Source organism: Ipomoea triloba, chromosome 15 (genome assembly GCF_003576645.1).
Source record: "Ipomoea triloba cultivar NCNSP0323 chromosome 15, ASM357664v1".
Taxonomy (NCBI): domain Eukaryota; kingdom Viridiplantae; phylum Streptophyta; class Magnoliopsida; order Solanales; family Convolvulaceae; genus Ipomoea; species Ipomoea triloba.
This window is the reverse complement of record NC_044930.1, coordinates 19,989,408-20,017,025: the sequence shown is the minus strand read 5'-3', so window position 1 is coordinate 20,017,025 and position 27,618 is coordinate 19,989,408. Positions and strand designations below refer to the sequence as shown.

Sequence of the window (27,618 nt, the reverse complement as noted above, 5' to 3'; positions counted from 1 at the left end):
TCTTGATCATCTCTGATTGTTCTTGATCTCTTTTGTCTTCTTCTATTTTATCTTTTCTGCTAAAAGTCTTGTAAAACACTCTAGTTATGTTAATATATATATATATCTTTTGCTGGGGTGTTGCGTGAGTTCTTACTTCATACTTTAGCAGATTAGCTCGCTTGTCAAACTTACCGTATGCGCTGAAAATAAAATCAATGTTCTCTTCTTGCTAATCAGTCATACGAGTAAGTATAAGTGTTGGCATCATCAAAAAGGGGGAAATTGTTAGGAACATAATGTATTAGGTTTTGATGATACCAAAATGTATTTTAGAATCCCCTAAAGTCTCGAAAGATAGGAATCAATGTAAGTTCGACAAGTAAACTAAGAGCGAAAATACAACCGGGTAACTTGAGCTCAACTCGGAAAATATTTAAGCTTAAGGTAAACTTGTGTGAACATCTTAGAAAGTCTCGTGTTGTAATCCTATAGATAGATCAGAAGAAGGCACGGGACAACACTGGAGGAATAAGGGTCTGCGAGACATCAACTAAGTCTCGAGACATAAGCATAGTTCGAGAGGTAGGACCTCTCGATACAACAACCCAGTTCGAGACATAAGCAGAGTTCGAGAGATAGATCTCTCGATACATGGGGATCAAGACATCAAACAATCGAGACATCAACTTTGGTCTCGATAAACTGACATTTCTCCAAAAGGCTGAATGACGGTCAGGAAGCATGAATAAAGTTTGGAGAAAAAGAATATCATGGAGATAAAATATTAAGGAGGTGCCAGAAGTGGATGCCACATCAGAATTCCACAACAAACGGATAGAAGATGCACTAATCCAAAGTCGGTCTTATTCCCTAGAACGAGGATCAATGGGAATTTAAAAAGAGTAACTTTTACCAAAAGTAGCAAGTGGAGCATGGACTCAAGAAAGTGGATTATGGAATATCCACTACCAAACAAAAGGTTCAAGTTACAAGACCACTACTCCATGGAAAATGCTGAAAAGACGCAAGTCCCATACACAGCATGGGAGACAAATTTCAAACGGAATAATTTTCCCTCCAACGGAATTATTCCTTAACTCTCATATAAAAAGGACGTGAAGACACGAAAGAAAGGGGAAGTCTTGGTCAGAAGAAGTGAGTTCATTCTGAAAATCTTAAGAGGTGTCTATTTCAAACGTTCAAGTGCCTGAGCTCAATCCGGAATATCATCCTGATATTCAAAATAGCGAGAGAACACATCTTAGTGTTTGAGAGAGTTACAAAGCTTAAACTGCTATACATCTAGAAGGTGACCNTCATCCACACAAGTGTCAAGGGTGTTTGCAATAAGAGCACAAGGATTGTCAAGAAAATTAGCATAAGAAAGATTAGAAATTTTACCATATTTTGGCTCTTCATCTTCCCATACCGTTTCAATGTCATCATCCTCACTCTCCATCTCTACCTCCTTTTGATTTTCCAATTCGAAAATTTGAACTTCTTCAAGCACCGGGGCATAACAATCTACTTTCTCTTCAACATTCTCCTCTTCTCTAGCATTTTGCGCGTTTTCGACCTCTTGTACAATCCTCGGATGGAATTCCAAAGTGGGGATGTCATCTATGATGGTGGAGTTGGCTTGGGACTCATTCATTTTCATGAGCTCCTCCATCATGGATAACATCTTCGTTTCGACCTCTTCTAATGGAAGTCCTTCCTTCCGGAGGGTAGCCAGATAGTCCTTTAGTTCGCTCTTGATCTCGACTTTTAGTTTAGTCGTATCCTCTTTGGCCATCCTCGTGAACGCATCAATTTTTGCTTTTAGAATTTCAATTTCGTCCGTGGCCCGTGGGATATAATCACAATGATTTGTATGGGTATTATATGGGAAAGAGGGTGGTGTTTCAAAAAAATGGGTAGTGTTGTTTTCTTGGTGAATTTGTGATGGATGTGGGTAGTAGGTGTTTAGGTGGGAATTTGACTCGTGAGTATAGCTTGGGTCGAGTTGTTTCATTATTTGCACAAGCTTACTCTCTATGTTTTGGGACATTTCCTTGGAGCTTAATGAGTCAATTTCTTGGAAATTGGGTGATTGTGAAGGGTAATTTTCCTGAAATTGTGGAGGTGGTGTTTCATAAAGTTGTAGGTGATGATTTTGTGTATGGATTGGATAGTCATATGGAGGTGGTAATTGATATGTTGGTGGAATTGGGTAATGATATGGATGTGGGTAGTGGTATGTTGGTGGAAGGTAAGTATAGGTGGAATGTGGGTAATAGTGATATGGTTGGATTGGAGGATTTCTATAGGATTGTCCTCCATGAGGTGGGTAATCATGGGGATTCATTTTAGCACTTATTGGCAAGCTTCAAAAGGTTTGATTAAAGAGAATTTCCTGCACAATAGCTTAGCCAACAACAAATATTTTTGCAACTAAAAGTAGTTGCAAGTGAGCACAAGATATACAAGGCAATTTAAGCTCACTTCTCAAACAAGGAACAAAAGTAAGTAAATAAAATAAAATAAGCAAAAAGAAAGCAATTCAAGAACTCTTAAAATTCTACTTCTAAGATGTCAACATGATTCGAAACCGTTTGCCATCCCCGGCAACGGCGCCATTTTGAAGTGCTTGTAATTTAGTGGGAGGTGAAGGTGAATGTGAAAGTGGTAAAACGAAGAGTCAAGACTCCCCGAGTGTCGTGTCTCTCAAGGATGACGAATGGGAATCGAATTGGTGTGTTGGCATCTAGGAAGTTGAAGGAAAAGAGTTACGGGAATGGCTAGGAGTTGGATTCATTGGTGAGAGGGTAAGGTTGATAAAAGTTGTTTAAAGTAAAGAAAAGTAAAGTGGAGATTGGAGCTTTAGGCTTTTCCATGTGGTTTATCTTTGGTTGGTTTTGCGAGTGCAAGTTGTGGAATAGACTAGGGAGTTCATGGCACACTACCAAGTGGCGTCACACTTTGGACTCCCACATCCTCATTCGGTTGGGGCATTTCATCGAACACTTTGTCTACCACTCCTCTCGGGTCTTGTCCTTTCGGACTAAGAGTGGAGATGTGGGTGAGTGAGACTCGTGGGTGGCCGCTATCGCGCGCACACTCACTTCCTTTGGGTTTGCTACCTAATGTGGCCACAAAAGGCACAAAGCTTAAAGAACATCATCCACACAAGTTCAACATCCACCAAGCAAGCAATTCACAAATCAAAGCAATAATATTAAACATCCACATAGATCTACCATGGGGCCATCAATCCCCTATCTAATATACTCTAGCATACTAAGAAACAAGAAAAGGAAAAGGAAATTCAAAGAAACAAGTATTGAATTAGAAATTGAAGAGAATGGTTACCACCCCTTGAAAAAGAGGATCTTACAACCTTGATCTTGAATCTCAATCTTCCTTCTTGCCCTTGATCTATTCTAAAACTATGAAGGAATTTTTCCCCAAGAGGGGAGAAAACCCTCTAGATCTATCTATCCTAATCTATTAATTTTCTGATCTCTCCTCCTCTCTTTTAGGTTTTGGGCAAAATGGGATTTATATAGGTGACAAAGAAAAGGAACAAATTTCCCAATATAGCCCTTGGCCCGACCACGCTTGCTCACACGCGTGTGAGTGGCGTGGTGGCTCTCTAGAATAATTCCACGCCCAGCCACACACGTGTGAGGCTGCGTGGGGCGCTACTGCATGTCGGCTTGTTCGTCTTTTGCTCCATTTTAGCTTCAAATCCCTCTTCAACCTGTGAAATACTTCAAGACTCTTTCTGGAAATGTTGTTAGAAGAAATTGATCGCATTTGAGCTGAAATGCATGCAATTGTTGTAATTGGATGTCAAAACAATGCATTTTTATTCTAATAAAGACCCCTTATAAGTGCTATCCTTGGCGCTTATCAATACGACATCCTTTCAAACTGTTATTGAATGATTCAGAACTGTTTGTGGTCATTAACCCATGACGAAAACCTTGATCGTGACTTAAAGTCCAAAATCGCGGAGGGATTGCACTTAGATAATTATACACCCCCTCGTCAATTGCGCGAATTGACGTCATTGTGCCATTAAATCCCATCACATCCATGGTCGTACCAGCTTGCCACACCAATGGTTTTATCCTTTTGTTCTTGAACTTTGTCATGACGTTGGACCTGAGATCTCGAAGACAAAAGCGGCGTTGGACTCTTGGTTCGCTTAATTCCGATAAGTCACAAAACGCGACATCAATACCACCGTGCCGATCTAATATAATACAAATGTGTTCAATATTCCCAAACACGTGTTGTGCCACCAATTTCAAAAACCAAGTCCAATTGTCCCCAGTTTCAACATCCACAATCGAGTACGCGATCGGATATATTTCTTTGTTAGCGTTCATTGATACAGCTAGCAATAGGTGTCCTTTATACTTCCCGTACAAATGAGTACCATCAATGGTAAGAACAGGCAAACAGTACTTGAATCCATCTATCGCCTGTTTGAATGCCCAGAACGCATACTTGAATTCGAACTCGTTGGGATTAGGGGTTTTGTTGGCAACAATATCAACAACAGTTCCGGGGTTTGTTTGCTGTAATGCCCGTATCACCTATGGCAATAAGTTGTATGACTCATCCCACTTCCTATATAGTGTTTTTAGCGCTTGCACCCTTGCGTACCAAGCCTTCTTGTAATGAACATTAACACCCCATTTAGTCTTCACATCTTGCTGTACGTATTTGATTTTGTACTTCGGATCAACCTCAATTTTTGGCAAGATGAAGTCCGCAATTACACTAATAGTGAGGATGTAGTCTACCCCGCCTTGATTGTAATCGACTCAACACGTGTATTTGTCATTAAACTTCTTAACTATCCATTGATCACCATTGTCAAGTGGAGCAGCCGTAATCATCCCGGGACACTGAGCAGGATACAAACACGTTGCCTTCCAATATTCCGATCTCTTATGAACGCTTTTAAATTGTCTATGCACTGCAAGATTGTGGTGCGTCACTTTTATTTTTAATTCCTTGTAAGTTGCGAACACCATTCCAGGCTGCAAGGTTGAGCTCGGATAGTGAGAATACTGTCCGAAATGGTCAACATCATTGTACCATGCTGCTTCGTCTGAACTCATAGTTGATTGTGTACATTGCGGAGGAGTCGGGGACAATTCGCGTTCAACTAGAGGGACGTAATCTGCATCATCATCCTCATTAAACCAAAAAGTCTGCCCTTCAGTAGTAGCGCTCTCATCGCTACTACTGTCAGAATTGCTTTCAGATTCTAGGCCTAAACTATGAACTTCCATTTCCTATAACCTGGGGTTGCGGCGGGGTGCTTGAGATGTACCACCACACTAGAAAATATCCATCGGTTCTTCGTTCAGGTTAGGATTAGTGGCTCGTACTACAATCACTAACGGACCAGACATTGACATGGCACCAACAAAAAATGACCACGTGGAATTGTTGGTGATAGGAAGTGGAAAGATATAATCTTCGTATTGCGATTGATTTTGTTGACATTTTCCCCACATCAAAATGTCTCTACAATGTCCAACATCGATAGTATTTTTAATAACATTTTTTAGGTCTTCAAATGAACATTCTCGTGTAACAAACACCGCATTTGACGGAACAATACTAAAATCAACATTTTCACCTTGCACAGTACATAACAATACTACTAGTTGGTCTCCTATATAAATGAAAATGTAATATATTATCACTCAATACTCTCAACTTCTGTAACATATATTTAACTTGATATTACAGCACGTACCTGACATTTTTCTTCAGTCTTCACATACAAAGTTTAAAATCGTCAAAACAAATTCTTGGTGATTTCAATTGATACAGCGTGAGTAAATTCCCCACATCAAATAATGGTTGTTCACTTTCGATCGTCACCTCCCACACGATCCATAGGAGTCGCTGGTGTGATGTGGGGAAGTCAGCATCACGCCGCGTCAGTCAAATCAAACACCGATTGACGCGATGCCGGAGTGAAATTATTTGACTGTAGCGGCTCGTCACTCGCATCGAAATGCGTTTGCGGTGCCTTAGTCACATCCGGACTGGATGTGAGTGGCCGACTGACGCGCCGTCTGTCAGACCCTATTTTTTGCCGAGTTCGACAGTTGGGAGGGAGGGAATGACAGTGACATGACCGGTCACGGTCATTCACACACATCATCGGTCATTCACACACATCACCGGTCATTTCACCGGAATTTGGGCATACAAATTTTTGAATATAAACGGATAGTATTTGTTATTGATAATTTCAGTGGTAGAAACTTCTGAACGTTTATTTTTAGGAATTAGTAACATGAACAATTAATTTTCGGAAATTACATATGTTAAACGAAATACATAGGTACTGTTACTAACATATAAACAAATATGATTAATATACTGATGTAAATAGCACGCTAATTTAGTATATTTCCCTGTAAAAAAAATTCTAAATAATAAACTTGCCTAGCTAACCTGCAATTATTATTTTCCTTATAAAATCATTAAATGATCAGAAGAAAAGAACACAGGCCAGAGCAAACAATTAGTCCTGGAACAAGCCACCACGAATCGTGTCGTCCGGTTTACGAGCATCCCATTAGACACTATTGTAGATTGGGTCGCACTTCCGTCTCTTGGACTAAAATTATACTCGCGAATATTAAGTGGAGCACATTACAGAACAACATAGAAGTATTTCGTCAATAACATAAACAAAAGGACCAAGAAGCCCTACGGCGGAATGAAAGAGGAAATGCAAGAAAGAAGAAATAAGCCATATGGCATGATATATATCCCATATGATGCAGAATGATGTGTTTTACGTTTCGTAACTAGGCATCTGCCTTTTATAAAGGGAGTTGTATATCCGGACAAACTTGTATAGACATTTTCCTTACATATTAAAAAAATCAAAATCACGAATTTTTGTGCATGTGCTATCAACTTTTTAGAAGGACAACACATGCATTATCGCTGACAGCGAAATGGGCTGTCAGCCGAAAAAATATGACAGCCATATGGGTTGTCCTGTAGTTTTTTTCTTTCACAAAGTTATCCAACAACAACAATTTTGAATTGGGATTGCATTAAACGGAGTATTATTACGAGATCCAACTTTTTTAAACAACAACACAAGTTCAATTCATTCAGTTCCACAAGGTGGTCGTCTTATATTTCTAGAAGGCCGTCGTCGTTGATATTGTACCAGACCACTGACCTCTTGAGGTTGGGTTGGGTCTACCACTTGAGATGTGTTTAGTGTGGTCTCTTCGTTGTTATTATAGTAACTACTCTGAATTGGATATTCAAATGGAGCATTAGGCATCTAGTTCGAAGGACTCCGTACTTGCCGCTCCACGTGCCCGGGAAATTGCGATGATGATCCGTCCTAAAAAACATGTCCATGTGCCACATATAGAGTCCGGAATGGTGCTTGGGACATCAATGTATGTGTGAAGTCTTGTTGCGTTATATCCCCCATTTCAATTCCTTGATCAATTACGTTTTGGCCGCAAGTATGACCAACAAGATCATCATGTTGTGCTTCCATGTGTACTTTATCATTTAGATTGATGTGCAGGGAATGTTGACATCTATGACCGCCTTGTGCTGGACGACCACGTTTACTTCCCTAATGTCTTTGGTCCGACCCTCGCACTTGATCTATTGGCTCATAGAAATACGCCTCATCAGTCCTTGGAAATTGGAGCACGTAACCATAATTTAGCCGATTCAGCTCTTCCCTAGCAATTTGTTGCATTACATTTGTATAGTTGTTACTTTGTCCTTGCTCAACAGCAATGTCGCCCTGAATATTAATATGATGTAGCGCTTCCACCTAATAAAAATGTTTAAATTTTTATAATCAATTGACAAAGTAATTAATGAAAGGACGATTTGTTAAAGAGGGAAGTGAGTTCGACCGTTGAAACGTAAGATGGGGTTGTCTGCAAGTACCCTACAGCTTGACGATTATCTAGATTGCCAATTAAACGACGACCTACCTAGTAAAACCAATGCTCATAAGCGAGACTCACGTATGACCCTAATGGGGAATGTGGGCCAATTGCGACCAACCGATGAGTTCGATTTTCCCACAAGACAACATATGCATGATGGAAAACCCCCAATCTTCATTCTTTGTACGACCATCTAATTTGTGCAGATTATGATCGTACTCTACATGTGTAGCGATGTCTTGGTAACCACCAAATTATCTACATACCCGGTCTGGGTAGTGCCACTCAACCGCGTAAAAAATAAGTAAAGGTACTTGTGCCGTCCAAATAAGTAAAGGTACTTGTGCTGTCCAAATAGTAAAGGTACAACACATAAGCAACGCGTCAATGTTGTATGACGTCCAAATAAACTGCATTCATTGTTTCAATATGATTATAAACACACGAATTACAGTATAAAAATGTTACTAATATTTAAATTTTTTTTGGAAGAAACTAATATTTAATTTTTAGTAATGAATATTAGGTGCTTACGTTTTCCACTTAACATCTATCGAGTTCATCTCGATATGTTGTATACGTGTGGTTAGAGGTTGTTGTCCAAGAATGAGGACACTGCCACTTATATAGGATGAAATAATATAAGTTATATTATAATATATGTTAAATTTAATTATCGAAATCTTCATTAAGCGTACCTCACAGCATAAGGTGCATCATTATTGAGTAAGTGTAATATGCCGGCAGGTCGAGTGAATGGCAGTCGTTCTCACGCCCACAATTGTAACAAAATTAAGCAGCCTGCCACAACTGATTGATCAAAACGTGCGGCTCGACAAAGTGATCTATACAAGTGACAAAGCACTCCCGAACCCCAACTATATTGTCCACTAATTGTCAGATCCTCAATACAATCCAATAAGCATAGTTTCACGGTATTGCGACTAGTTTCTGGAAATAAAAATCCTCCCAAAAATAATAAAATTAACCCACACACATATTGTTGACTTTTGTAGTCATTAGCCGTGTCGAGGTTAAAAACACCAACATGTGCTTGTAGGGCAGAAATATTGAGAGACGTAGGTGAATACTCATCATCCCTAGGAGTACACCCTAAAAAATTTTGAATTTGAACTAAATGATCGCCTTTGTCTTTTTCAATTTTGCCAATTAATGGCCTACCATCAGTTTTTAGTCCTAATAAGACCTCAACGTCTTGTAAAGTAATAGTTACCTCCCCAAAGGGCATATGAAATGCGTGTGCCTCAGGCCTCCATTGTTCAACTAGTGCAGTAATGAGATGATGATCGAGTTTCATATGTCGCAAACAAGTAATTGTAATAAAACATGATTGACGTAACAATTCTTCTACGCGGCTATTCATGCGCATGTTTCTAAACGCTCCGCGGGCATAATGCACACATGACAATTGCGCTTTATACCCTTGATTTGCCCATACTGACTCAGATCGATGATGCACTTGAAATGTTAACAAACTTGAATCCAATGGCCCGGAATGCACATAATTGCGACTCATTTTTTTTCTTGCGTAGAAAAAGAAAAGAAGAAAATTTTCAAATTTACCTATAACACGATTTATATTTACACTAAAATCAATAACTTTCCGACATTTTATATCATTCTTTTACAAATTTTACATGAATATCTTGTGTATATATAGGTGCACTACAGTATTTAATTTTAATATTAAAATTTTTCGAGCTTAAGGTATTATGTCATTATGTAACTGTCAACTCATGTGGGGAAGTCACTGTTTGATGCTCTTGTGGTCACGTCAAATCGAATGGCGGTACGGTAGTGCCAATATCAAAATCCGAAATATTTATTGTCAAGGCAGAATTATTTTTGTGTTTTTTGTTTGTTCAACAATTGGCGTTATTTCGTGGAAGAAGATGATTTCGTACAAGCAAAAACTTAAATAATGTATAAAAACATTACATTGATAAACATTAAATCAAAATGCATAAATTTTATTTACATTTGAACTTTACAATTGTTACAATATGTATGTCTATATGTTATACAATCAAAATATATATATACAACAATCTATATGTTTACATTTTGTTGCGGTCACCCAAACAACAAAATGAAACTCCATAAAATTTAAATTTCCATGACTACTCACTGAGACATACTTCTCCCAAGAGAATAGTCATGGAATAAATTTTTTAATAATATAAAAGTTTCAAGTATACTCCGCCAAACCCGGAGGTTTAGGAGCAGGAGTAGGAGTGACATTGGCATACTTGGTCAATTCAACCCCGTACTTGAAACTTAATATCTCAATACTACAAATAAATCGCGACATATTCAAAATCGCGATATGTCGCAAATTTTAAGTGTAGCACTGAGACAATTCGCGAATTTTAACTGAAGCACAATTTAAAAATGGTATACCGCATAATTTATACTTGCAAATCGAAAAAATAATATTATAAATATGTGGTCGAAAAATATTAAAATGAAGTTACAAATACATACTACTGTACACTTACCGCTTTTTGGGACAGAATATATAGAACATTAGATACGTTGAAAGACCATGCTTGAAAATTTTCAACATCTAAATATTAAACTTCAATAGAACTTTTAACATTAACTATTTTAAGCAATAAGGAAACACTAAGGTTAAAAATGTTTGTGCTATTTGGGCAACTATCCCCCCTAATTTATAGTCCATGGATGCGAGAAACTTGATGCTATGCTTCAAAAAAAAAAAATTTCCTTACCTTACCGCCTTAAAATGCGGACTGACGCGCCTAGGAGAGACCGAATACCACGCCGCGTCAGGTAGGTGGATCACTGACGCGGCGTAACCCTAGACGTGACCGATCATGCAGAGACCGGTCACATCTAGACTTCCGCGTCAGTACGCTTGCGTACTGACACGGCTAAACCCTGAGACGTCTAGACTGCCGCGTCAGTTCGCTTGCGTACTGAGGCTAAGCCGATCCCTGCCAATTAGATATTGGCAAGTTGACTTGGAAATGCAAATTATATTTTTCCTTTTCTTTTAACATCCACTTGGCTTGCATTGCAAATTTGCAAGCCATATTGGCAGCAAAGCTGCCAGCAACATACTTTTTCCTCTTTTTTTATTTATTTTTTTATTTTCTTTTTATTTTCTTTTATTATTATTTTATTATTATATTTATTATATAATATAAAGTGGACCCATTTTTTAAAGTGAGAGAGATTTGCAGGGATGTAGAGTGAATAGTAAATGAGTTACAAATATGATGATGTGGAAGTTTTGCAAATTAAGAGACTTGCAGGGGTAAAGTCAGCCTGACGCGGCTAAACCCTGACGACTGGTTATTGAATGACCGGTCAAATCTTCACTGTCGCGTCAGTACGCATGCGTACTGACGCGGCTACACCCTGACCAGTCATTTGATGACCGGTCTGACGTCTAGACTGCCGCGTCAGCACGCATGCGTTCTGACGCGGCTAAAACGTCTAGACTGCCGCGTTAGTTCGCTTGCGTACTGACGCGGCTAAACCCTGACCGGTCGAATCTTCACTGCCTGCGTACTAACACGGCTAAACCCTGACCGGTCATTTAATGACCGGTCTGACGTCTAGACTGCCGCGTCAGTTCACTTGCGTACTGACGCGGCTAAACCCTGACGACCGGTCATTCAATGACCGGTCAAATCTTCACTGTCGCGTCAGTATGCATGCGCCTGGCGCGGCTAAACCCTGACCGGTCAATTCTTCACTACCGCGTCAGTACGCATGCGTCTGGCGCGGCTAACCATGGTCAGTCATTAAATGACCGGTCAATTTTTAACTACCGCGTCTGTACGCATGTGTCTGGCGCGGCCTAACATTGACCGGTCACTTAAAGACCGGTCACGTTTACTATGCAGACATGGCTAACCTAACAACGCGAAATTACACTAAATCAGAATCCCGAAATGCATTTAAATTCGAATATAGGTTTAACATTTTCGTGTATTTTGTTGTTTTGTAAATGCACTTAATGTTTGTCGTTATCTTTTTAGATATCTCCCTATAAATAGGTCATATTACTCGCCGCTTACTGGCCCTACTTTGCCTTTTGTTTATATTTTCAACTCAATTCCCTTATGTCTACTTTGCGCTTTTTATTCTAGTACTTTGAAAATCAACAACCAGTGATGTTTTTATCACAGTATCCGGTGGTGCTCTTATCATCACCGGATTTTATTTACTGTGCTTCACTTATAATTCGCGATTACAAGTTGATTTATTAGGTGGAGGGGCTACGAGAAATTGGAAATTTAAATATTTTCTTAGAAATTCTTTTTGTGCAATATTCATATGTGGAAATGCATTTAATATATTTGTATTCGAGTGTCCTTTATTATGTTTTAGTTTTGGTTTAATATGATGTATATCCTACTCTTTGTAATTTTAAAAAATGATTTTGCAAATGTAAATGGAAAACATTTATATTAACACAGTCAGTTTTTATTGCTTTAATTGTTTTTGCGTACTTTTCATACCGATAAAAAAATATTCGAAATTTTAAGTGGAAGTAAAACTCAATAACACATTTCTACAACATTTAGCCAAAAACATCTTCAATCAAAAAGGGCCCAAAGTTAGTTGAATCCGAACTTAGTTTGAAAACTTTGTGTACCTCGACTAACGGACAAAATGTTGGACGTTGATTGGTCTTCGCAAATGGGAAATGCGGATCAGTAGATACGCTCATTTCCCAAACGCGCATCTGTTGCCGGAATCCGGCGAGGTCCGGCAATAAGGACCGCGCTTGGGAAATGCGTATCTCCTGATACGCAATTGCCATTCGCGTTTCGCTTTGCCGGAGGTCGCCGGTCGCTGGCGTCGAAACCGCGTTTGGGAAATGCGGATCAAGTATATACTTGAACCGCATTTCTGAAATGCTTGTTTCATACTGTATTCGTACAGACGTAAGTCGCATTTCGCAAATGCGACTGTGGTATACAATAACTCAAACGCGTTTCCCAAGTGCGGGGTTGCTCGGCAGAAAAAAAAATTTAAAACCCATCCGTGTTTGGGAGTTGCGGATCTGACGGCAACCGCATATCCCAAACGCGGTTTTGCTTAACAGTCAACTTTTTTTTTCCATCGCTTTTTCGTAATTTCATTGCTATTCTTTCGTATTTCTGTCAAAAATTCGAGATTTTATATATTAGTGTTTATGATTTGTATAACTTGGACAAATGTGCTCTTTGAAAAAAAAAACATAATATCACCAGTTCGAATTACGCATTATTGAAATCATTTTAGTAGACGACATTGGTAGTAGTAATAAAATCTTGTCCATCCTCGTTTAAAGCTAACAGATTCAGACCATCAGGATGGGTGACTCTGTAAAAAGCCACGTAAAATTGACCGTGATTAAAAACCAATTTTTCAACAATAACCCAACATGAGTTAGTGTTTGGTCATGACTTTTGTTGATAGTCATGGCATATGCGAGCATCAATGGGAATTGTTTACGTTGAACTTGAAGGGCAATCTCGTATTAGAATGCGTGAGAGACATTTAGGGGACAAGAACTTTGGTTCCTTCATGTGTCTCATTGACTGCGTATTCTATTGACGACATAAATGAGATTCGGCAGCAATGGGCAAAATACTTCTTCTCTCAGTGCGTATAACTTTTGTTTTATTAATAAAGCTATTATGTTTTAATTTGAAGATAGTATTGTGTTTTGATTATATATATTATTGTATTAAAGTGGATGTGATGATATCAAGTATATATTATGCTTTGATCATATATTGTGTTAAAGTGCATTGATTTAAAGTATTGTGTTAGTATAAATTTTGATAATAGTTTAATTTTGTGATGATGTTAGTATTGATGTTAGTTTGAAAGTATTTTGTTAGTATTGATGTTAGTTTAAAAGTATTGTGTTAGTATTGACGTTAGTTTGAAAGCATTGTATTAGTATTGATGTTAATTAGTTTGAAAGCATTGTGTTAGTATTGATGTTAGTTAGTTTGAAAGTATTGTGTAAAACTGTATTGTTTGATATGGATTTAAGCTATAACAGGTACAGGAATTAAAAAAATTAGGGATATTAATTAAAATAAATGAAATATTAAAAAAATTATATTTCGCTACCGTTTCTAGCTAGGAACGGTAGCGGATGAGTAGACTTTTCGGTACCGTTCCAAAACGGTAGCGAAAAGTCAAGGACAATCAGTGACTGTCTCATCCGCTACTGTTGTACAACAGTAGCGAAAAGGTGATTTTGTACTAGTGAATATACATAAAGTGTTAGCTTAATTTAATTATTTGACATTCCAAGAATGCTTCCTTGAGATAATATTGTCTCCCTTCGTCTTTCATCAGTCTCAACCCTCCCTATTCCTCTTTCACTAGTAGCATCCCTCCTTCTTCATTGTGATTTAGTACATTCATAATGTTAGTATTTGTAAACTCTATTTATTGTTTTGAACTTTGAATTCAACAAAAAAAAAAAAAAAAAAAAGAGCCCGCGAACCCACGTGGGGTGGGTTAGGGTTGCATGAACCCTAGCCCGCTAGCCAGCCAACAAAAACCCGCCAGAAATTAGACACGCGGTGGGGCGGTCCTAACGAGGCGGGCCGACCCGCTTTGACAATACTACTGCTAGTGACATTGAAGTTCAACTCAGATTTTATGTCTCTGCTCAACTCTGAATATCCAATAGTTGGATTTTGCCTCACCTTTTCTTCAAATTTCCATTCTAACCACTTTTGACTAACTATCCCTAAGGTGAATTTAGAGTTGCATTTATGCTCCAACATAATTGCTTTCACTTGAAAATACCTAGTTCTTTCTTCCCACCCTGCACTAACATGAAATGCACACCCATTTCCAAGACATTCAAGTCTAACATACTTTAATCATTTTTTTCCAAAATAAATCTTCTTTGTGTGTATAGCATAGCTTATCATAGTAAGTTTGAATTGTACGTTATCATCAAAATACATACCTAATTCAACAAAGGGTGGATCAGATTTAGGGTTGTACTTAGGGTACTTATCATTGTACTTTGATTGCACCTCATTCCCTTCTTCATTCTCCAAATCTTATTCAACTGTTGGTGGATCTTATGAATCACAATACACAGAATATGCCTCATCTTCTAAAGGATTTTTAGTTGTTGGCACATATTGTGGTATAGGTTCATCATCTACCCTTATTTTCCTTTTTCTCTTGTCCTTATTTGTTGTTTGTTCACTATAACTACATAAATGCTCACTGCCACTAGTTAAATGGTCACTGCCATTGCTAAAATCTGTCTCATGCTCACTGTAATAGTCATTCCCAGGTCCAGAATTTGTCTCAACTGTACTCCCACCTTCCTCACCCCCTAACTAGCTTCAGTCCCTTGCTCACCATTTAATTCTACATCAACTTCATTCCCACCTTCCTCACCTCTTAATTCAGCTTCAAACCCCCCTTCCTAACCCACTAATTCAGCCTATGTCCACTGCTTAGTACCCCCAAACTCACCTCTTAATTCATCCTCAACTTCATTCCCCTCACACCAAGTAAACATAAAGCAACCACATTAGGCTCATCTACTCCATGTTCAACATATATCTCACACCTTTTATTTTCATGAGCAATCTGTGCTAAGTGTAGACTACTAGCATCATTATTTAACAGTTTTAAAGTTGTAAAGGGTTCAGAGGTCAACTTATAAGTAAGTGAGGCTATTTTGCCATATCCACTACTACAAAAATGGTCTACTACGTCACTTAATAGACGACTGTTTTTTAAATAACCGCCGTCTAATATGTTTTGTTATATTATGTCACTTAATAGACGACAGTTTTTTAAATAACCGCCGTCTAATATATACTACGTCACTTAATAGACGACGGTTTTTAAATAACCGCCATATAATATATACTTAATAGACGACGATTTTTAAATAACCGACGTCTAATATATACCACATCACTTAATAGATGGCGGTTTTTAAGTAATCGCCATCTAATATATACCATGTCATTTAATAGACGACGATTTTTATATATCCGCCATCTAATATATACCATGTCACTTAATAGATGGCGGTTTTTAAATAACCGCCGTCTAATATATACTTAATAGACGACGATTTTTAAATAACCGCCGTCTAATATCTACTATACTAATAAGAGTCAAAACAAGTTAGGCCTATAATGGGTAGAAAAAATGGCGGTCAAATTATTAAATCAAATGGATGATTCAGATTGTTTATATTGATATTTTTCCTTTAGATTTTAATCATTAATTATATGATTATCTTCTATTAAATTGTAACACCACGATATTTTAAACCATTTCTATTTTAATAAAATATTTTTAAAAATAAAATTTATTTTCAATTCTAAATATTTTAGCCCAAAGACTTTCAAAACAATTACTTTGGTGAAACTTATATCATTGTTATTGTTTTGAGCCTAAGTTTGAACCCAAACTAAACCTAAGGCCAAATGATTTTAGTTCCTAACCCTATACTTATTCCATGATTTTTCATAAGCCTAAATCTCTGACCCATATTTTCTACCCAAAATTTAATAATTGCAAATTTGCCCTTCAAAACCCTACCTATAAATAAGAATAATTTTTATTTCTATTTTAATTTCCTTTTCACCCAAAACCAAGCCCCCGCCTCTGTCTCTCTCGTTTCCTCTCCCCCTTCACCGTCGGCGGCACGGAGCAGCACCAGCGGCGAGGCAGTCCAGGCAGCGGTGGCAGTGGCGTCGACGTCGGCGTAGCAAGGGCGGGGGTGCAGACCAGCGACTCCTCCTCTCCTTCTCGTCTCTCGTGAAGCTGCAGACAAGCGAGCGCAGCAGGTCAGACGGCGTCATCAGCAGGAGGCGGCAGCGAGGAACGGCGGCGAAGCTCCTTCCCGGCGTAGCAGTTCTTCCGGCGGACATTTGGCCTTCCCCTCCGGCGTAGGCGTTTGGCAGCAGGTGTTGGAGGCGACAGTTAGCTTGGTCTCCCTCCTCCGGCCAAGTGGAGTGGCAGTCGGCGTTGTTGGTGGTTGCTGGGCGAAGCTCGGAACAGAAAACAGAGATAGAAGATGGAAAGCAATGGAGGCACTATACAAGGTTTTAATCTTCTTTTCTTATTTTATCTAAATGTTGATCTGTGAATTACTGAATTCTGAATGGCAGCAATTTAGTATTGTTTTAGACTGTAATTTAGAGGAAATATCATTGCTTTAATTGTGCTGGGCAGTGAGGGTATATCACTTGAAGGATTAGAGGAATAACTAGAAGAGTGTAAAAGTGATGATGTAAGTAGTGTATTATACCACCTGGGTAAAAAATGGACTTCTTTTGATATGTTGAATCTTTTGATTCACTGCATGTTACTGTATATTGCATTCTCAATTTTGAGTGGAAGAAAGAAAAGTGTAATGCAATCTGAATTAGTTATGGTAGGTTGTACAGGTAGTTGCTTTCTGTCAAGAGCGGTTAAGAGACTATTAGAAACTAGAGTGGCCAAATGAGTCTCTCATTTGTAGCAAAGTGCTACAATGTGTTTTACTTCAATGGATCTTGAAAGAGTATAGAAACTTCAAGTGGCATATTTGCATATATGTACATGCAATCCCTATTTTATTATATACCTTAACATTTTGGTATAATATACTTTCTGCTGGTTTTGAATAATGAACTAGGTGATATAAATGTTTTGAATTCTATGCAAATATGCTTGAAATTTTCAAATTTACTTAGTGATTTTGTCCTCGATCCCTCTTTCACTTCTCTATCTCTAATTGGTATTTTTCTGTCAATAGGCAAAATTGATGTAGTTTTCAATCTTTTCTGTTGGAGCTTTCTCTGCAGCACTTTGAGTGTGAAAGCTTGTCGATGTTCTCTCATATCCTACATTATTTGTTGCAGGTACATAGAGGCATTTTCCTAAGATGACTGACCCACCAAAATTCCCCAAGAAAATATTATTTTGTGACAGATGGTGGCCTTGAAATGCAACAAGCTTTTGACAAGTCAATCATAATAAGCGAGAAAGTAGTTATCCAGAACTAGAAACCTCATATCAGTTTCTAGAATTAGTGACTACATGCTATCAAATGAGCTGGGGTAAAAAGCTGGTGTATTTTTTTTTATTTTTTTTAATAAAAAAAGAGATTGAGCTAGTGTAATTTTTTTAAATGGAGATTACATGGTGGTTCCCCAAGGAAATCGCCGTGTAATTTTTTTTTTTTAAATAAAAATTAGAGATTAGACGGCGGTTCCCACCAAAATTGCCGTCTAATCTATTGTATACACATCGGTTTCGAGATGAAACCGCCGTCTAATCTATTGTATATACGGCGGTTCCGAGATGGAACTGTCGTATAAAGTATATGAATGTGTTATTTAATACCTTTATACGGCGTGTATGNCCTATACTTATTCCATGATTTTTCATAAGCCTAAATCTCTGACCCATATTTTCTACCCAAAATTTAATAATTGCAAATTTGCCCTTCAAAACCCTACCTATAAATAAGAATAATTTTTATTTCTATTTTAATTTCCTTTTCACCCAAAACCAAGCCCCCGCCTCTGTCTCTCTCGTTTCCTCTCCCCCTTCACCGTCGGCGGCACGGAGCAGCACCAGCGGCGAGGCAGTCCAGGCAGCGGTGGCAGTGGCGTCGACGTCGGCGTAGCAAGGGCGGGGGTGCAGACCAGCGACTCCTCCTCTCCTTCTCGTCTCTCGTGAAGCTGCAGACAAGCGAGCGCAGCAGGTCAGACGGCGTCATCAGCAGGAGGCGGCAGCGAGGAACGGCGGCGAAGCTCCTTCCCGGCGTAGCAGTTCTTCCGGCGGACATTTGGCCTTCCCCTCCGGCGTAGGCGTTTGGCAGCAGGTGTTGGAGGCGACAGTTAGCTTGGTCTCCCTCCTCCGGCCAAGTGGAGTGGCAGTCGGCGTTGTTGGTGGTTGCTGGGCGAAGCTCGGAACAGAAAACAGAGATAGAAGATGGAAAGCAATGGAGGCACTATACAAGGTTTTAATCTTCTTTTCTTATTTTATCTAAATGTTGATCTGTGAATTACTGAATTCTGAATGGCAGCAATTTAGTATTGTTTTAGACTGTAATTTAGAGGAAATATCATTGCTTTAATTGTGCTGGGCAGTGAGGGTATATCACTTGAAGGATTAGAGGAATAACTAGAAGAGTGTAAAAGTGATGATGTAAGTAGTGTATTATACCACCTGGGTAAAAAATGGACTTCTTTTGATATGTTGAATCTTTTGATTCACTGCATGTTACTGTATATTGCATTCTCAATTTTGAGTGGAAGAAAGAAAAGTGTAATGCAATCTGAATTAGTTATGGTAGGTTGTACAGGTAGTTGCTTTCTGTCAAGAGCGGTTAAGAGACTATTAGAAACTAGAGTGGCCAAATGAGTCTCTCATTTGTAGCAAAGTGCTACAATGTGTTTTACTTCAATGGATCTTGAAAGAGTATAGAAACTTCAAGTGGCATATTTGCATATATGTACATGCAATCCCTATTTTATTATATACCTTAACATTTTGGTATAATATACTTTCTGCTGGTTTTGAATAATGAACTAGGTGATATAAATGTTTTGAATTCTATGCAAATATGCTTGAAATTTTCAAATTTACTTAGTGATTTTGTCCTCGATCCCTCTTTCACTTCTCTATCTCTAATTGGTATTTTTCTGTCAATAGGCAAAATTGATGTAGTTTTCAATCTTTTCTGTTGGAGCTTTCTCTGCAGCACTTTGAGTGTGAAAGCTTGTCGATGTTCTCTCATATCCTACATTATTTGTTGCAGGTACATAGAGGCATTTTCCTAAGATGACTGACCCACCAAAATTCCCCAAGAAAATATTATTTTGTGACAGATGGTGGCCTTGAAATGCAACAAGCTTTTGACAAGTCAATCATAATAAGCGAGAAAGTAGTTATCCAGAACTAGAAACCTCATATCAGTTTCTAGAATTAGTGACTACATGCTATCAAATGAGCTGGGGTAAAAAGCTGGTGTATTTTTTTTTATTTTTTTTAATAAAAAAAGAGATTGAGCTAGTGTAATTTTTTTAAATGGAGATTACATGGTGGTTCCCCAAGGAAATCGCCGTGTAATTTTTTTTTTTTAAATAAAAATTAGAGATTAGACGGCGGTTCCCACCAAAATTGCCGTCTAATCTATTGTATACACATCGGTTTCGAGATGAAACCGCCGTCTAATCTATTGTATATACGGCGGTTCCGAGATGGAACTGTCGTATAAAGTATATGAATGTGTTATTTAATACCTTTATACGGCGTGTAAAGTATATGAATGTGTTATTTAATACCTTTATACGGCGTGTATGTTTATGCTTATACGGCGGTTGTTTAACCGTTGTATATAGGTATCATATACGGCGGTCCGTTTTTAAAACTGCCGTAAAAAGTAATGATTTACCAAGGCGGCTACCTACACGGCGCTTCAAAAACCGCTGTGTATGTATGAAAATAACCGCCGTAGTAGCTATGTTTTGTAGTAGTGATCTTTGGGTGCTATTAAAAGTCATAGGACCAATTTGAAAAAAAAAAAAAAAAAAGGTTATAGTCGGAGGACCATTTTGGGAATTAACTCTCAAGATTATTATGGCTAGACTAAACAAATGCAATATCTAACTGCCATAAAAAATGCTTTTTTTTTAAAAAATGTCATGCAAAATCACTCTCCATAATTAAAAATATTATCAAATTATGCCAAAAGTACAAAATTTCAAAAATTACCATGAATATCCATACTAATCGCATAACAATTAGGAGACTTAAAAAATAATTGATAAAACCGCAAGCCTTTAAACATTTTTCAGTTTTTTTATTTAATAAAATTTTTTTTGTTTTTTTTTTAAACAAACCATGCAATATAGATTACTGTAAAAACGAAGAAATAGAGTCAGGAGGGACAAAGTCCCAATAAAGAATGCTAGCCTGATGAGCGGCCGCAGTAGCAAGAGTATGAGCAATAACGTTTGCCGATCTAGGGACTAAACTAATATGGCAATATAAAAAAGTGGCAATAGCCCTCCTACATGCATCAATAAATAAGCCAACATACGAGTAAAAAGAAGAATGCATTCTGCCTAAACCGCTGCAAAGTTGTGAACAATCCGTTTTGAGCTGAACTGAAACCACGCCTCTACCCTCGAGCCAGGATAGGACCTCCTTGCACGCCACGGTCTCCGTCATTAGTGGTGAAAAGCAGTCGATGAGCGGACCAGCGCATGCAGCCACGTAACCTCCATCCGACTCCAACAACACAGCCCCGAAAGCAGCCCGTAATGTGACCGGATCGTAGCTGGCATCGAAGAAGCACGTCAGTGGAGCAGCTTCGGGCGGCTGGGCAGTGACACCTTGCAACGCCGCACCATCGTCTAGCACAGAGTGCCCAATCGTAGACTGGTGGCCTTGTGCGACCGCCTTCCACGCCTGTAACGCCGCAAGTGCCGCTGCTGCCACTCTCTTAGGAGACGGAAGATAGCCGTCCCAAACGACATTGTTTCTCGCCCTCCACACGAAATAGAGCACCACCACTGCATAGGAAATGTGATCTTCAGTCAAGGAGGTCATAAGATTTGTGAACCACATAGGAAAAGAGTTGCCCATAGTACTAGTGAGAATTAAGTGTGATTCATGTCAAACGAGTTGAGTAAATTCACACGAAACGAGAGCATGCATTATATCCTCATGAACTATCCCACACATTGGGCATGCGGGTTCAACCTCTACCCTCTTCAAAAGCAAATTTGTTGTCACTGGAAGAATATTAGAAAGGGCTCTCCACATAAAAGTTTTCCACTTAGGGGGGACCTTTATTTTCCATAAGGGAATCCATCTATCAAAGATATTTGAGGAATTGGCATAATCCCCAACAATGGATCTATAGCCACTCTTAACAGAATAGCAGCCTCTCGGGTCACCATACCAAAACCATGAGTCCTCATAGTCCGGGGTGATTGGAACTCTCAAAATACGATTCACATCAGAAGGCAAGAAGATATCTGTCAGTATAGAGTGATCCCATGTCTTTGTTTCGTCATCAATTAAACCTGAAACAAGGGAACCACGCAACTGAGTAGGCATAGGCGAAGGAATCATAGGGTCAGAATCATCAGGGAGCTAGGGGTGGCCCCAAATTATAGATGTCTTGCCATTACCGATTCTCCTCCTAACTCCACCACATACTAGATCATGTGCAGCCATAATACTCCTCCAGCAGTAACTCGGGCAATTTCCTAACGCAGCATCCATGAAGGAGGTTTTCGGGTAATACCTTGCTTTGTAGACTCTTGCCACAAGGGTGTGAGGCATCGTCAAGAACCGCCAGGCCTGCTTTCCCAACATTGCTAGATTGAAAGCCCGGAGGTCTTTGAAGCCCAAACCTCCAAACTTCTTAGGCACACACAAACGATCCCAAGCTTTCCAATGGATTCCCTTCTCAGCACCTGTACCCCACCAATATTTATTCATAGTTCTCTCAATTGATATACAAACTGACTCAGGAAGCAAAAAAACACCCATAGAAAAGGTTGGCATTGCTTGGGCAACACTCTTCAACAGGATTTCCTTACCAGCCTGTGACAGTAATCTCTTATTCCATGAGAGAATTCTTTGTCTGATCTTGTCTTCGATATAAGTAAAGGCTAGTATCTTATTTCTCCCCACAAAGCTTGGCAAGCCCAAATACTTACCAAAATTTGCAGCCTGATCAACGCCCAGAACCCCAGCCACCTCAACTCTTTCGCTTTCAGGAGTGTTCCTACTGACACAAATACTGGACTTGTGATAGTTTACAACCTGACCAGACATACCTTCATACATGTCCAAGCAATTCTTTATCGCCCCAGCTTCATGAATATTAGCCTTAAAAAACATGAGGCTATCATCTGCAAAAAATAGGTGTGAAATGGGAGGAGCACCCCTAGCCACCCTACAACCATGTATGGAACCCTGAGCCTTCTGAAGCAGCAAAGATAGCCCCTCGGCACATATAATGAACAGATAGGGGGAGAGGGGATCCCCTTGGCGCAGACCACGGGTCGGCACAACCTGCCCACTGCTTACACCATTAACCAAGAAAGTATAGGATACAGTGGTAACACAGAGCATAATTAGCTCAACCCATTTCTCATCAAAACCCAATGCCAGCATCATATTTCGCAGATAGGGCCACTCCATACGATCATATGCTTTTGCCATGTCCAGTTTCAGAGCTCCCCACCCTACCAATCCACACTGCTTCCTGTTTAGAAAATGGCCCACCTCTGCTGCTACTAGAATATTATCAGTAATGAGCCTATTTGGGATAAAAGCACTATGAGATTCAGAGATTAATCCATCAAGGAGATGCTTCATCCTATTTGCCAAGACCTTTGCCATAATCTTATAAACAACATTACACAGTGCAATAAGCCTCAGGTCTGACACAGACTCAGGAATATTCTTCTTAGGAATTAACACCACATTTGTGTCATTTAGACCATCAGGGAAAGAACAATTACTCAGACAATTTATCACAAAGGCCGACAAATCTTCACCTACCACATCCCAATAATGCTGATAGAACCCAGGATTCATCCCATCGGGCCCCGGGGCTTTATCAGGGAACATAGAAAATAGGGCTGCTTTAATCTCATCATATGTAAATGGGCGAAGTAATAGCTCATTATCGCTCTGGGAAACCCGTGGAGAGATAGAACTAAAAAATGATTCCATTGGGGTGGAACCACCTAACTGGAAAATATTCTGAAAATAAGACAATACCATAGGCCTCATAGCCTCGCCCTCCACCCATTCCCCAGAATCATTCTTAAGTCTAGACAAAGAGTTCTTCTTTTTACAGGCAGAGGCATACCTGTGGAAAAACCGTGTGTTCGCATCCGCTCCCCTTAACTAATGATGTTTGGCTCGCTGCTTCCAAAAAGCATCCTCTTGGGCCTCTAACCGCACCAACTGCTCCTCCAAAAGCTGGAATTCTGCCAGGGAGGCTGGGTCCCTTTGACTACGCAATGACAACTGTTTTCTGCGAAGCAGTTTGATGCGTTCACCGAATTTATGAAAATGATCTCCGCCCCACCTCTTCAACCTCTCCCCACAAAGATGTAAACAGTTTAAGAGCCCTTCTGGTTTCCCATCCTTCCATGTCTCCTCCACCACCCCCCTGCACCCTTCATCAAGCAGCTAGGCCATCTCAAACTTGAACCCCCTGGAAGCCCTACTAGTAGGACACACAGGCGGTTTGACACACAAGAAAATAGCTAAATGATCTGACGTGCGTGTCAAGACATTCTCCACATAAGCTTTATCGAGTAAATTGCACCAGCCTGTGGTGGCCATAACTTTGTCCAATCTTTCCTCTATCCAACCTGCAGTCCCTTTGCCTCTCTCCCAAGTGAACTGGTAGCCCCTCATAGGTAGTTGGGCCAGACCACAACTATCCACTGCCTCCCCAAACCCTAGAGAAGAGACTCCGGATATGGATTTCCACCGCTCTTCTCGGACTGGTACAGAAGATCATTGAAATCGCCTAATACCACCCACGGGAGGGTGGACCTCTCAACTAAAGTCCTTAGGAGACCCCAAGAGTGTATTCTCCTCCCCCGTTCCGGAAACCCATAAAAACACGTTATCCGCCAACAGAATCAACATAAAAGAGTCCCTTGAAACCAAGCTTGACCCGGAGACGCTCTGCGTGTACCTGACCCACCTTGGTTTCCATCAGATAAAGGAACTCAGGCTTCTTACAGGACACAAGGTCCACAATCTCTCGAACTGTACGTGGATCGCCCAAGCAACGACAGTTCCAACTTATAGTACTCATGATGACGGGCGGGTCTAGGAACCAGAACCCGCCACGGACAAGTTTTTTAGAACATCAAACATCAGCACATCACCGCCACTACCACCATTATGTCGGCCTCCACCACCACCTGACCCCTCACGGCGTCTCTTGGATACTGCTACAATCCCGGCATCATGCACACGGTCAGCCGTGACGAGAGCCACACCCGACTCGCCCGACACAGGCACCGCAGCAACAGCCGACTCCGCACCACGCTGTGGCCCTTCCGGCGGGATTAACCAGTGCTCACCGACCGCCCTTGGTCCCGTACGGCCTCCCGCCCTCAACTCTCTCCCGAAGGCATACTGCTCGACCGACAATGGCGAATCTCTGGCCTTAACACAAAACTTATAAGAATGCCCTAAGAGTCCGCAAAAGAAACAATATGTATAGAGGCGTTCATATTTGAAAGAAACCCATGAGGTCGTTTTGTCTCTTTTAATTAGTTTCATACCACGCCGCAGCGGTCCGGGCAACCGGAATGGTCACCCGAATGCGATAGAAGGTACGCCATGGCACACCAGCAAATCTATCATCACAGCGTACGAAGGAACCAATAAAGTTCCCAACCTGTTCCAACACCAAGTCGAAGGTATAACCCAACGGGAGATCATGAACCTGCACCCACAAGTCAACAGAATCGAGAACCACATCACCCGGAAGCACACCGTCGCAAACCTGCCTACAGACGAGAGTGTTGTTCTCAAAGGACCACGACCCCTCTTCCAGCACCCATACCATATCGGATTTGTGGTAGAACACGAAAAAAAAAAACAAGTTTGGTTGAAGCTCCGTTACCTGGACGCCCTTGACGGGCTGCCATACAGAGGCCATGACTTGCCGCATAAACTCCACCTTAACCAACCTGACTGTAAGGAACCGGCCTACCACCACCCAGGTCTCCTCCCCGCCAACTTGAATCACACCGACGCCCTCCCCTACAGGCTCGAAACCCTCGTCTTCATCGTCCAGCGCCAAATCGGCCCATCGCGTGGTGAGCCGCCCAACACCACCATCGGTCGAAGATAACGCCATGCAGAAAGTCGACGTACAAAGACAGAAAAACACTGATAATCAGCGAGGAAGACCGAACACAAAGATTGGAAGAAGCACAGAAGAAGAAAACCCTAGTAGGAGAAGCGAAACCCTAGACAGACTAGAGAGAGAATCTTAATTCTTTATTTATTTAATAAAATTTAAATTTGAAAAAAATTAATGTTGGAAAATATATAACCACCATCATTGTTTTTATTCTAACAAGTCCCTAAGAAATTGTATAAAATAGTTTATAGACATAACCAACGTTATTACTACCATTAATAACCAAATTATGAAAATTATCTAAAATAGCTACAAATACCAAAAAGAAGTTATTATTACCATTAAGATCAACCAATCAATTAATAAATGGTAAAAAATCTCAATTATTCTTAAATTACCAAAAGTAATAAATAATTATAATTTTAAAATATCCATCAATTATCCAGTCGGACAAGAAACGCATGCATGAACAACAATAAAAAAGGATCCCCGAAAAATGGCTCCAAAAATAAATAGTAATTGGTAAGTCAAACTATGAGATTGCAACTGAAACGGTATGTTTGCCGCAATATGCGATATGCCATTATATATAAGAGTAAATATTTGATGCACCGCCGGTGTATAAATGTTATACATTAGCGGTGAATGAGAATAATGATGGCTCCAAAAATAAATAATAATGTTATAAATGAAACCTCATTAAAAATAAAATCTAACATTAATTAGGTCCTTTTTTGCAAAATATATTACTTGTAAAATTATTATATTAAAATTACTTAATTTAATTAAAACTAATAATAATGCATTTAAAAAATTTAATGTTTTTTTTTTTGGAAACAAAACTTTCATGGTTAATCCATAATATCTTTTTAAAATTTAATTTTAAACCACCACTAGTGTTATCACCGTGACACCACTGTGATCCTCGTATTGGTTCCGCCGGCTGCGCATGAGGGACGTAGCAACAATAGTGGGTGGGCTGCTCCAGACCATCATATAGAGCCATTAGGCTACGAGTTTCTTTGTTGAAGTTCTCCGGTTGTCGCCGATAGAGTCCAACAACAAAGCCACACCACAATTCGGACAATCGAGATGCCATTTCGTCTCCACAAGACGTCGGCTAAGAACAGGGGCCTACATTCGTTTCTCTATGTGACCTTCAATTTGATTGTCGTTGTGGCGCGGCTTTTGCGGAAGAAGCTTCACCGTTAAATTGAGGTTTTCCCTTAGCGCTGTAGTTTGGGGATGACTATTGGCGGCAAGGCAAGACTGGTGAAGGTTCAGATTACATCATGGGGTACTCAGGCATGGCGACCTATAACAGGTTGCGACTGACAAATCCAACATGTCGGCGTTGTAGCTCGGCAGCACGCCGATGACAGTTGTCGATGTCTAGTGGCTCGCTGGTTGGCTTCTTTGTGATATCTATCCGAGGTAGTAACTGTTGGAAAAAATGGTATAAATGGAATTTTAGGTGGCCATTTTGTGGTATAAATATATGCAGGGTCCACATCCGATTTTGGTCGGGTCAAAGTGGATTCGGATCCTTCATAATGAGACGAAGAAATCGATATATTATACGCTCAAAATGGATAATGGTGAATGAGAAATTGGTTCTCAAAGTAGACCCATTGAGATGGAAAAAAAATGTGGGAAAAGCTTGGAAAGCATTTGTCCCACATTGGTTTGGGAAGAGGTTTTTACCCACTATAAATACAAGAGTCTTTTTAAGGCTAATTGACTTGTATGGCATAGAGGCTC

At 39.8% G+C, this 27,618-nt stretch overlaps 2 protein-coding genes and 2 long non-coding RNA genes across 4 annotated transcripts; 2 read left to right on the top strand and 2 right to left on the bottom strand.

The window, feature by feature from the left end:
* The first annotated feature begins 16,565 nt into the window (after positions 1-16,565).
* Positions 16,566-18,226, top strand: LOC116007382. Its single transcript, XR_004095244.1, has 2 exons — positions 16,566-17,041; positions 17,843-18,226. It is a non-coding gene; the product is annotated as an uncharacterized LOC116007382 (long non-coding RNA).
* A 246-nt stretch (positions 18,227-18,472) lies between these two features.
* LOC116007385 lies at positions 18,473-20,133 on the top strand. The gene is made up of 2 exons (XR_004095245.1): positions 18,473-18,948; positions 19,750-20,133. It is a non-coding gene; the product is annotated as an uncharacterized LOC116007385 (long non-coding RNA).
* A 713-nt stretch (positions 20,134-20,846) lies between these two features.
* Positions 20,847-21,581, bottom strand: LOC116005838. Its single transcript, XM_031246076.1, has one exon. The coding sequence runs from the start codon at positions 21,579-21,581 to the stop codon at positions 20,847-20,849; it is 735 nt and encodes a 244-aa protein (XP_031101936.1).
* A 30-nt stretch (positions 21,582-21,611) lies between these two features.
* LOC116005837 lies at positions 21,612-25,851 on the bottom strand. Its single transcript, XM_031246075.1, has 6 exons — positions 25,338-25,851; positions 24,818-25,177; positions 24,247-24,475; positions 23,920-24,135; positions 22,133-23,829; positions 21,612-22,024 (listed from the first exon to the last, which is right to left on the bottom strand). Exons 1-6 carry the CDS (start codon positions 25,849-25,851, stop codon positions 21,612-21,614), a joined length of 3,429 nt encoding a protein of 1,142 aa, XP_031101935.1.
* Positions 25,852-27,618: the final 1,767 nt, after the last annotated feature.

Bases quoted from the DNA above. Each gene is read 5' to 3' on its own strand.
- LOC116005838 (XM_031246076.1), bottom strand. From the start codon at position 21,581: ATGGGCAACTCTTTTCCTATGTGGTTCACAAATCTTATGACCTCCTTG.
- LOC116005837 (XM_031246075.1), bottom strand. From the start codon at position 25,851: ATGGCGTTATCTTCGACCGATGGTGGTGTTGGGCGGCTCACCACGCGA. The intron at 25,178-25,337 runs GTGTGCCATGGC...GCGGACTCTTAG, and splicing joins CTGTGATGATAGATTTGCTG to GGCATTCTTATAAGTTTTGT. The intron at 23,830-23,919 runs GTTAGAGGCCCA...GTTTTTCCACAG, and splicing joins TTGGAGGAGCAGTTGGTGCG to GTATGCCTCTGCCTGTAAAA.